The following is an 11,292-nucleotide window of genomic DNA, read 5'->3' as shown; positions in this document are numbered from 1 at the left end:
GCAACGCGTAAAAAGACAGTATAAGTCATTATAATCCGTAATTATGTCCCCACTGGATGCAACAAATGCCTCGTTTATAATGGGTTTTAATGTTTTTGTCTCGTCGCTCCGACCGGACAGGGCATCACAGTATGGTAAGGGCGTAACATTTCCGTCACACGCTTGAGGTATGTCTGAGCACACGTTGCTTTTCAGACCGATGAGCTTTGTAAAAATCGACGCGTTTCAGAAAGGCGGGGCATAGAGGAGAAACAATAATGTACAGTATGTGGAAAATAATGTGTTTTTTTTACCTTAAACCGCATAAACACATTTCATTACACCAAATACACAAAATAATAATAACAAAGTGCAATACATTTACTGATGCTCAACAAGGAAACACACAACATTGAGAGCTGGGTGGTGTAAACTTTTGAACAAGATGACCTCAACTGTATATTGACACCTAGAGGTGTGGATGCAGCTAAACCCAAAGTTACAGTTATCAAGGCCATTGAAGAAATGTTTAAAGCCTGATTCATCAATTCCATGAACAAAAGTGTCTAATAATAAAGGGTTACCAAGATCGATAGAGCAGTATTTAATTAATCATGTGATCTCAACATTTCTGCCCCATGAGGCCATATGCTTCTAAAATATGTGTCTATTGTTGAAAACGATGTGTGTTTGTGTAAAATTGAAACCAAAGTTATCTCAAACCTGTTTTAGCTCCTGTGCCTCTGCTTCAGTTACAGTGGGCTGAAGCCCATGAAGCTGTAGTTGTGTCAGTTCACCAGCAGGCACCTCCACTGGCACCTCCGTATCCTGCCCATGACCTGAAGCCACACAGAATGAGGTCTTATATTTCCTTGAGATGTGTTGTTAAGATTAGAAGAAAATGTTAGTAAACTGTAACTAAGCAGCCTACAATGGGAACTCTCAGGTCTTTTAATGACCTGCAGTAGATGTTGGAGCATGACTGCCACCATGTGGTAGAAATACTTTATGACTTTCAGTGTTACATCTATCCACTGTCAAATATTTCAATGCGAAAATTCACAACCTTAAAATGTCATGGATTAAGCTCTATTTAGTTTATGGGCCTGTAATTTCATATTAAATTTATCATGTGTAGATGTAGTTACTGTGCTTACACTGTATTTATATTTTAAATATTCTTGTTATTTTTATCTAAACCTCTTACCCTAAGCCACTTGGGTCATTCAGTGTCAAATCAACCAAATTTCAGAAACTTACGCAGGTACAGTGTTTGATTTTGTTACTATTTTCTTTTCTTTTTGAAGAAAGACAAACATAAATAGTGATGAAAGCCAAAATATTAAACGGCATAGATTAATATTTACTGAGAAATCTGTTTTGCAGAGGGGGCTCAAAATGTCAATTTTCACCTGAAATTTACAGCCAGATTACAACGAGGTAAAAAATTACTGATGGGAGCATAATTTGAATTGTTTTTTTTTTTTTGCTAACATTTGCATGCCTGTAACACAAGTATAAAATACATCTTTGCAACAAAGTTTGTAGTTGTGGGAAGAAGGAGGCGGGGACCGGCAGACATTTAACATAAATGTAATAATAAATAACTACCTGCATAAATTTGGTTGTCATGAACTGTGTTTAGAGAACGGATTAAGCACTATAAGGTGAATCGACAACTGAATTTAGCAGCAGTGTATAAGTGGCCTTTGTGGGTCACTTTGAGTACAGCTGATGTTTATTGTATTTAAAGGGGAATGTCTGAAGAACAAGAATAAATATAATGCAGACAAACAACTTATAAAACCTGGCTTGCTGAATATTAGATCCCTTTTTACAAAAGCACTTTTGGGAAAAGATATGATCACAGATCATAAGCTAGATGTGCTCTGTTTGATGATTACATTACCTCATCTAATTAATCAGTTATGGAAAGAAATATCATGTTAAAAATGTTTGTGTTCGATTTGAAGCGGCACTGCACAGATCGATCGGTATGTGGCATCAAAGTACCACAAGAGTGATTCGAAAGCATGCCGAGCTGATCGGTCTGCGCAGTCGATACGCTCTAGTCGAACACACCTGTACAGTTGATTGGCGATGAACATGATGTAAGGCAACAACTCACTGCGTGATGCAGCCTATAGAATGCAGTTACATGCCCCTAAAATTCAAGAGATTGGTGCATAAAAGCCCCTACATGAGTTTTTGTCTTATATTTATATTATATGATATATATAGTTAAGCAATATCACAAGAGCAATGAGTGCAATATCACACAAGTGCTATTTTTGTCCCAAATAGCACGTGTGCTAATATTGTGATATTGATTTTATACAACAGTTCACTAAATAAGCACATAATGTTATATTTTAGACACAATATTGTCTGTTTTTGCTCAGTTTTGCCAACGCAAATGTTACCTGTTAAAGCAACAGCAGAACTGTTGTGCATCTCCAAGCAACACACAATTTCTGAATGAATCCACATTTGAATTAATTAATTATTAAGACATTAAGACATTTACTGCCACCTACTGGTGGTTTTAGTTTCTTGTTTAAAGTATCGTTTCATTAAAGGGGTCATATGATGCTTTTTTAAAGATCATTATTTTGTGTATTTGGTGTAACAGAATATGTTGACATGCTTTAATGTTCAAAAAACATTATTTTTCAAATACTGTACATTATTGTAGGTCCTATATGCCTTTGATAAAGAATATCTCTTTGGTTTTGAGACTTTAGTCTTTGCAACTTCAGGGATCTTATCTATGCTTGTAACACTTGTAACACTCCAAAGAGAAAGGAAAACTTGAAATCGCATCATATGACCCCTTTAAAACTAATTTCATATTTGCATATTAATACAAATCAGAAAAAAGTCCATATTAATAAAAAAACTAATTAAAGGGAAAGTTCAGCCGAAAATAAAAATAAAAAATAAAATAAAAAAGCTACTCTCTAAAGCTACTTTTTGTGATGTCTATTTCATGCTTTTCTCATGTAAAACAATAATGTCTTTAAATTATCTTTTGTAGGTAATTTCTTAGCCAGATTTGATGTGTGATCAATATGTGATTAATTAGATTAATTAATCACCACAAAGTGTAATTAATTAGATTAAAACATTTTATCGATTGACGGCCCTAATTCACAGTAAAATTTTCAGTATTACTCAGAAGTCTGGTTTCAAGTACAATGTATTTGAAGTGATGGTGTTTTATATAATGTTATCTAGTATAAACAATAAATACCTTTTGACATTTGTACAGGCCTCTGACTGTAAACAGGCCACCGGGGCACCACGTACACCACACAGAATTTTCTGATTTTCTATCTGAGTTAGTGCTGGCTGCAGTTAAAGTCTTAATTGTTGGTTATGTTAACATCTATGTAGATAGTGAAAAAGATAAATTGGGATTGACATTTACAGGCATTTACTGGGGATTAAACGACTGAGACTTTAGACTTAATTTGTAACATATTGAAGACACTGAAATTCTGCAGCACAGCAATGATACTTTGCTCTCTTTCCATTCATAACCCATTCATAATTGTTTTTCATGCTGCTAAGTACATAGTGCAAAGTTTTGGGAGTGAGTCTGGAGGATCACTATTCGAAAGTTTGAAGAATAAATTGATTAAAATTAAAATTTTAATTAACTGTAATATTTGACCAGTTTGATCAATGTATGCTTGACTAATAAAAGTATACATTTTGCGGTGCCTGACATAGGACTATTATTTTAAGTGTCTCAAGTTATGTCCTGTCACCGTGTTATATAATTTACTTTTGTTTCGATTAAAATAAAGGCTGGCATTGAAGTTCTAAAAATGAAACAAGACTGTCAAAACAAGTGTACCTGCACTCCAAATGTTTCCTCCACCTTCTGGGCTTCCTGGTGTGGTTGCCGAAGTTGCCTGAAATGCTGCATAGTCACGCGTGATCACAACTTTCTTCTTATACTGCATCTCCAGTACAGATAAAGCTTCAGTCATCCTGGCAGAGAGAATTCGAAAACAGATGTCAGGTTTTCCGATGAAGCGCTGCCGAACACTGATCTCGTAGGGGCTGTGCACATAGACATCATCCACCTCTTCCTTCTCAAAGCAATGGAGAAGCTGTCCGTTTGCATCTCGTACCTCGAGAGAGGAGACCAACACTATCAGGCTACCTGGTTTCAGGTTTCCAGAGCTTCCAACATGGGAGAGAATAGCAGGAATGCTGGTTATGACTTTTTGGCCTTTGCCTGAACCTTTCGTACAGGCCGCTTTGGCAGCTGCCTCAGACTTGGCCTCCTGGTGGCTCTTCCATGGCAGTTTGCCAAAAGGCCACCAAGACGGACACTCAAGTTCAGATAGTAGTCTGCACAAAAGAGAAAAAAAATGGCATAATTAAGTAAATCAATGGTGTATGGTGACAGTGGGTGTTCTCGACTTCCCAATGAATATAATTTACATGTATTAATTTAGCAGACACTTGATTGATTACAAATTAATAATGCAACAAACTAAACTTTGAAATGACTAAATTATGAAAGGCCATAGTATCGAGAAGCTCTGAGATTATTGGACCTGTTTTCCATTGGACATTTGCTATTTTCCTTCATAATAAGCAATGACAAACCATTCCTGTTTATGTCCATATGTAAAAAAATCTGCACAGCTTTCAGCTGGCAGGACTTTTTGAAGAAAAACACATCAGAGCGACAATGAAACGTGGATGAATTAGAACGTATCGAGTAGGACATGCTTGACATTAAAAGGAGTTATTAAAAGCACAATATGCTAAGACATTCACGTCTCTAGTACAAGTTATGCATCACAGTTTCTGAATCTGAGCAAAACCTACTTATCTGCCACGCTCAGGTCTGATTCGATATTGTCCAGGCCCTGAATCATGTTGTCAAACTGCTCTCCCTGGTGGTCCAGGACTTTTCCAGTATCCTCCAGCCTCCGCTGGGCTCCAGATATCAGGCTGATCAGCTCCTGGCCCTTACTGAGAGGAGCCTCAGCTCCACGGGGCTCTGTAGGTGACAGCAGCCGTTCCCTCCAGAAGTGCTCTAGCACGTGGTAAACGGCAGTACGACAAGGCTTGAGAGACCCAAACCAGTGCTTGATGTTTCCCTGCTCCAACACAGTAAGAGCACTAAAAATGAAGCCAGAGGTCTCCATCTTGATCTCCATGATGCGTGAGAGCCTCAGGCCAATCAGATTCTCCTGATTCTGCTCAGAGTCGAAGCGTAGGGTGGTGCGGGATAAGGAGAGAATGCCGCTGACCCAGCGTTTCTCACTGTTGATGTAATAAGAGCCGGGCCAGCTATGGATGGATGCCTCCTGGCTCATCTTTTTGTGATGATTTGGCACAGCTACCCTGACTTAGGGAGCCCACCTGCCAAGTGAGTGGTGTAAACAGAAAATTAGCAAGCAGTCATCAGAGACTTTTATTTACATCAACAGTATACTTATTTTTTTTCTCAACCTCAAGTTGCTACAAACCTGGACAATTGTCTTTCTTAAGAGGAACACAAAAACAGAAGGCACAGAAAAATTCTAAGGGAGCCAATGGATTTAAGATTATGTTGATTTATATATTATTATAATAAATATAAACACACACACACACACACACACACACACACACACACACACACACACACACACACATGCTCTTTTTCGTTTTTATTGAAGAGCATGCAGTTCATGAATCTTCTGGAATCACAAACTATGGTTGATTAATCCAATTTCTGATTTAAAACATTATTTAAAGGCCTTTTACATTTATTTTTCACGTGGTTCTGTATGCGCAGTAATAATAGATGCTGGTGTGGATGGCATTAGATGACATACGCAAAACAAACACCACGGAGATCATTTAATGTCATACCTTTCTTTTAGGATGATTTTGACTTTCAAGTGACACCTACAGCAGGGTGTGACGGATTTCACGCATTAAAATAATAATTTCGCATCGTAGTCAGTTGCGAGACGTTTACTCTTCCACCTCAGTGTTTCCCGTTAAAGTTTAATACATAAGAAAGTAAAAACATCACTGTTTCCCCGCCGCGATGTAAACAAAGCTGAACCAAAGACTGAACGCTGCGGTGATTGTTTTAGTGCGCTCATGTTTATACTCCGATGTGCACAAATAACTTATTAAAGGTTCCGCTAATGTGGCGGTGGCACATTATATATGTCTAGTTAAGGACACCGACTTTTATTTATTTACAGGCGATTTATTGAGATTTAATTAACTTGCTTTATTGTGTTAGACAGCTCATTCTTTCCGCACGAAGATGAGCAAATCATTGAGCTGGTGTGCACACGTTTCTTTTCCGGTGGGCAACTGGGTTACGTAGACATGTTCCAAACCCGGTGCAAAAAACACTATTATTTTCGATTTATAGACATATAAAAAAGATAATCGCCTCATATCGATATTTGAATAACACGTAAGCGTGACGTTGAACCGTCGATACATTAGTTGCGCTGCTACAGCCTTAAAATAACTACGCAAACCTGTCATCATAAGAGAATAATGAGGCTGTTAAAATGTGTTGTAGCTGTTGACTATATGTTACTATTAAGTCAACAATATTAAGTTTTAATTAAGGTTTTGTTTTTAATATTTTGACATATCAAGCATGGAATAACGTGCGGAAACTTCATGTTAGTGAATAATAAACAAGCCTGTGCTCCATTCTGACATGCCATGGATAGGGAAACCTTTCATAACTGCTGCAGTTTGGTCAAAATGCCCCTCTCAGCACTGCTCCTCTCATTTCATTGAGTACATAGAGAGAGAAATACCCTACCCCAAATTATTCAAGAAATACTTAATCCCGAATCAACCCTGCATGTTTTCCAAAAAATTCACAGAAGACTGGAATTGCAGAAAAAACTGGGTCACGGCTGATGGAAAACCTAACTTCCAAAGACTTCTGCATGAATTTGGTGAGCAAAGAATTATATTTCATTATACTTGCATCAATGTGTCATGCATTATAAGTTAGAAATTATCAGTCCTGCTCCAGCTCTAAAATCTAGATTGAAGAAATAAATGTGATAACTGCACATTACAGAACTGTAACATGTTCCTTTCAGCTCCTCCATTTATAATGTCCCTTATAAGCATGTATCTTGCATTGCTGGATTAAAAATTAACTAAAGTAGAAATTGTAAGATCATTTTGTTGGGTATTGATGAATAGCAATAAAAAAAAAAACTAAATCTAAATGTATACTCAATATGTTATATACATAAATAGCCTCATTTTACTATGCATATGAGAAGGCTGTTGCAAACTGCAGTGCAAAAGAATACAACTCCAACCCGAAGCAGATCATGCCTTTCAAGGAGTTTATGCAGTACTGGAGAGAGTACATTCAGAATGGGCATTCTGCACCCAAAGGATGTCTTTACGTAAAGGACTGGCATATGCAAAGGTACAGCTCTTCAAAAGCCACTCTAAAAAATGATGGGTTGTTTAAACCCAACTTTGGGTCAAATATGGACTAACCCAACCGTTGAGTTAATTTTTTACATTACATTTTTAACCCAAAAGTTGGGTTAGTCCATATTTGACCCAAAGTTGGGTTTAAACAACCCATCATTTTTTAGAGTGTATAGCATGGGTTATTGTACAATAGCTTTGAATGTGATGCCTAAGATTAGCTTGGAAACGTTGTAGTAAAATAAAGGAAGAATCGATGTATACAACGATTTTATACTCTACATAATGTCAAATGTGTTTATGTTCATTTTAGGAACTTTCCTAAACATAATACTTACAAGACCCCAATTTACTTCTTCTCTGATTGGCTGAATGAATACTGGGACACAATTGAAGTGGATGATTATCGGTTTGTCTACATGGGTCCTACGGGGTCATGGTACCGTGTCAATCATTTGTCATTTACAGTACAGTTGGGTGTAAAAGTCTGTATCCACATTTAAGTCTTTGAATTTTGAAAAAATGTACAACAAAGGAACATGAAGAAATATGTATTATTAGACATTATGTCATTTGCGCAAAATTTCATTTGGAAAACACCGGATTGCTCTTTCGAGGATTCTTAAATAATGCTGAATAATGTGCTGTCATTAAAGTAAAAGAGGACATTCCAAATGCTAAGAAATTATTGTTTGCATGTTTTTTAAATACATTTGTAAAAAAGTGTTATATTAAACTAGAACATTATAGAAGCATTCTCACAAGTGGGCTCAGACTTTTGAACCCCAATGTAATATATTAATATAATTTGAGCACAGAAATATGTCTCGTTTAAGGTTGTCCATATTAAATACTATGCAGTCAACATTTTTGTCCTTGCCTCAAGGACACCTTTCCATGCAGACATGTTTCGCTCTTACAGTTGGTCTGCCAACATCTGTGGACATAAGAAATGGCTCCTGTACCCTCCAGGCCAAGAGGAGTTCCTGCGGGACTGTCATGGCAACTTAGCCTATGATGTAACAGCACCCGTACTTCAAGACAAGGGTCTTTATCCACAGTTTGAAGAGGCCTGTCAGCCTTTAGAGATCATTCAAGAAGCTGGGGAGATAATCTTTGTACCTAGTGGTTGGCATCATCAAGTTTACAATTTGGTAAGCAGTAATGGTCTAATGGTGTCTACATATGATGTACTAAATCAGGGGTGTCCGATCCTGCTTCTGGAGGACCAATGCCCTGCAGAGTTTTGCTCCAATCTGCCCAAACAAACATGCTTGGAAGTTTTCTACAGACAACCTCTATTCTAGCTTGTTAGAGAGAAAAAAAACTATCAAATATGTGAGCAATGTAATAATTTCTTTCTGTTTTTATTGTGTTATTTCTATTGTGTTAGGGATCAATTTAACCTACATGTTTATGTTCAAAATTAGCTGCACATACACACTTGGGTGCAAATAACTACAAGTAAATTCAAATAGTATCTAATATTATTTGTACTTAATGTAAGTAGTATTATTGCTATTTATACTTCCTCTGCCTTTTTATGTTGTTTTTTTCTGAAACGCTGGTAAGGGTAAAATTAGTTTCTCACACTTCTTTTCAGTGCTGCAATAGCAATTAAGATCCAAAAAACTAGTAACCAAAAACAGATTCTTTTGGGCTGTGTAACTCAACTAGATAAAGAAACAGTGAATTTTCCTTGGACGATTCAGAAGATGCGTTTCAATTTCAAGTAAACCTCAAGTCTTAAATTTCATAGGTTGTCTTGCATTTTCAAAACACATCAATGAGTCGAAAATTTGCATGTACATTTGTGACCAAAAATGAAAAATGTCAAGAAGAAATAAATTGTTTAACTAGTATTTTGAGCAGTTTGAAAATTGAGTGGGTGTCAAATTGACCCCAACACAACAGGAGGGTTAAGAAATATCCAGAAGCACTGTTTTAGATCTCATTTACAAGTTATTCTATGTCAGTCATAAACATAGTTACTGTAAAATACGGTTCATTTATACAGTATTATTTTGAGTGGTTACATTACATGTTAATTTCTCAAAACACATACATACAATTTTATTCCCCAGTTTTTCCACAGATTTTCACTATCCCTAGTTCTGTAACCACAGCAGAATCTCAAACTTGTCATTTTTACAGTTCTTCTATCTTTGAAAATTTCAAGTTCCTGTCTGGTTGGTCCCCCATGTGCCATGTAATGTGCACTAGAGATCAGATTTTGCTTCAAGGAGCTAGGATCTGAGCTGAAATATTGAGGTTTCCTTAAATGCTGAGTCTATCCAAAAAATTGTTGTGGGCCATGACACAAAGATGGTTAAACATCAGCAGTTAAAAAGGTACAAATTTAAATAAAAACAGATGGTTTTGCAATACAAACACAGAAGTTATCACAAAAAATTAGGAAAACCTAATTTTGGCAACCAAAAATGAACCACTTGAGATAGATTGACGCAAAAGCAATCCAGTAGCAATCCTGAAGACCTTAATTAGCTCGTTTAAGTGTGTTTGATTAAGATTGGAGCTAAACTCTGCAGGATAGTGGCCATCCTGGAGCAGGACTGGACACCCCTCCACTAGACGTTCACTTTCTGACATTTTTATGAAAGTCTGTAGTATCAAGCTCTTTTGGTATTGGAGAAAACTAGGACAATTTCTCCAGCCCGTAGTTCCCATGAGTTCCCTATGAGAAAAACCTTCCTTCACCAACTTGCTAACTCACTTTCGGTAATGCATCTCTTAATAATAGGAGGACGCCATTTCTATCAATCATAACTGGCTGAATGGCTGTAATTTGGATATCATGTGGCAGTTTCTGCAAGAAGAACTTTCTTCTGTCCAGAGAGAAATTGAGGAATGGCGTGATACTATGGATACCTGGCATCAGCATTGTCAGGTAACTCTATTTTTGGCTTTATTTTTTACATCAAGCATCACCGTTTCCGGGTCCAACTAATGCACCGACAAATTGTGTTAATAAACACTCGCAATGTGCTGTAGTACTACTACAGAAAAATCATAACCCTGTAAACATAACTTTTATATTCCTGTGACATATATATTTATTTATATTCTATTTCAGGTGATCATGAAATCATGTACAGGAATCGATTATGGGGAGTTTGCCTCTTTCCTTAAGACTGTTGCAAGTAATCGAATGTCCTTTTTGAATTCATGTCCCAGAAATGCAGATAATTGCCAAAACCTCCTTGCCAAAAGTCTGTTTGCTTTAGGCCCTCAGCATGCGGCCTTTGACCTTCAGAGAGTATTGCATATATTTGAGAGCATGCTTAGCAATGAAGACTTTAAGAGACTAGACCCTTCAGCTCTGAGCTTCAAACCTGAGGAACTGCTTCAGGAGATCAGAGAGGCTGTTCGAACTATTGTATAAAATCTGATCTGATCATCTGATTACGTAACTCACATTACTTGTAATGCATTACCCCTCAACACTGATGACAAACATTAGTTTATTATGAGCACATAAACTTGGACTTCTCTATTAAAGTTGTAGCACTGGAAGTAGTGTGTCAACATCAAAGATGATAAAACAACTTTTCAGTAGATGGTTTCTTATTCATGTTTTAAATTTCAGTAGTGTATTTCAATAATATTAAAGTGTGAAATATGACAGAGCTCATAATTAACTAATGTAACGCTAATGTCTCACCCTTCTTGGTTTGCTTTAAGCAAATTTAATATAATTGATGTGTACCACGGGAAATTTGGAACCCATCTATTTTAAACAAAACCAAGGTACTTTAGTACTTTAAACAGCTTTTTAAATAAAAACAGTTTAGTATATCCATGAAGAAGTGATTTGCATTATAAGATTAACAACAATGAAAC

At 36.7% G+C, this 11,292-nt stretch overlaps 2 protein-coding genes across 3 annotated transcripts in view; one reads left to right on the top strand and one right to left on the bottom strand.

Moving 5' to 3' along the window:
- LOC107671760 (synaptosomal-associated protein 47) overlaps nt 1-6,103 on the bottom strand; it is a 10,007-nt gene extending 3,904 nt beyond the window's left edge. For both annotated transcript variants that reach the window (XM_016464713.1, XM_016464712.1), the window contains exons 1-4: nt 5,866-6,103; nt 4,831-5,370; nt 3,842-4,344; nt 703-818 (exon numbers count right to left, since the gene is read on the bottom strand). In XM_016464713.1, coding sequence (XP_016320199.1) covers nt 703-818; nt 3,842-4,344; nt 4,831-5,324 — 1,113 coding nt within the window. In that variant the 5' untranslated portion in view covers nt 5,325-5,370; nt 5,866-6,103. The remainder of the gene's footprint in view (nt 1-702; nt 819-3,841; nt 4,345-4,830; nt 5,371-5,865) is intronic.
- Nucleotides 6,104-6,881: 778 nt separating this feature from the next.
- LOC107671650 (jmjC domain-containing protein 4-like) lies at nt 6,882-8,738 on the top strand. Its single transcript, XM_016464558.1, has 5 exons — nt 6,882-6,932; nt 7,272-7,423; nt 7,745-7,870; nt 8,318-8,549; nt 8,634-8,738. Exons 1-5 carry the CDS (start codon nt 6,894-6,896, stop codon nt 8,736-8,738), a joined length of 654 nt encoding a protein of 217 aa, XP_016320044.1. The 5' UTR covers nt 6,882-6,893.
- Nucleotides 8,739-11,292: the final 2,554 nt, after the last annotated feature.

The sequence above is a fragment of the Sinocyclocheilus anshuiensis genome, unplaced genomic scaffold (genome assembly GCF_001515605.1).
Source record: "Sinocyclocheilus anshuiensis isolate Anshui unplaced genomic scaffold, SAMN03320099.WGS_v1.1 scaffold524, whole genome shotgun sequence".
In the NCBI taxonomy this organism is placed as follows: Eukaryota; Metazoa; Chordata; class Actinopteri; order Cypriniformes; family Cyprinidae; genus Sinocyclocheilus; species Sinocyclocheilus anshuiensis.
This window is presented reverse-complemented; position numbering and strand designations above follow the sequence as displayed.

Bases quoted from the DNA above. Each gene is read 5' to 3' on its own strand.
- LOC107671650 (XM_016464558.1), top strand. From the start codon at position 6,894: ATGGAAAACCTAACTTCCAAAGACTTCTGCATGAATTTG. The intron at 7,424-7,744 runs GTACAGCTCTTC...TGTTCATTTTAG, and splicing joins AAGGACTGGCATATGCAAAG to GAACTTTCCTAAACATAATA. The intron at 8,550-8,633 runs GTACCTAGTGGT...GTACTAAATCAG, and splicing joins AAGCTGGGGAGATAATCTTT to GGGTGTCCGATCCTGCTTCT.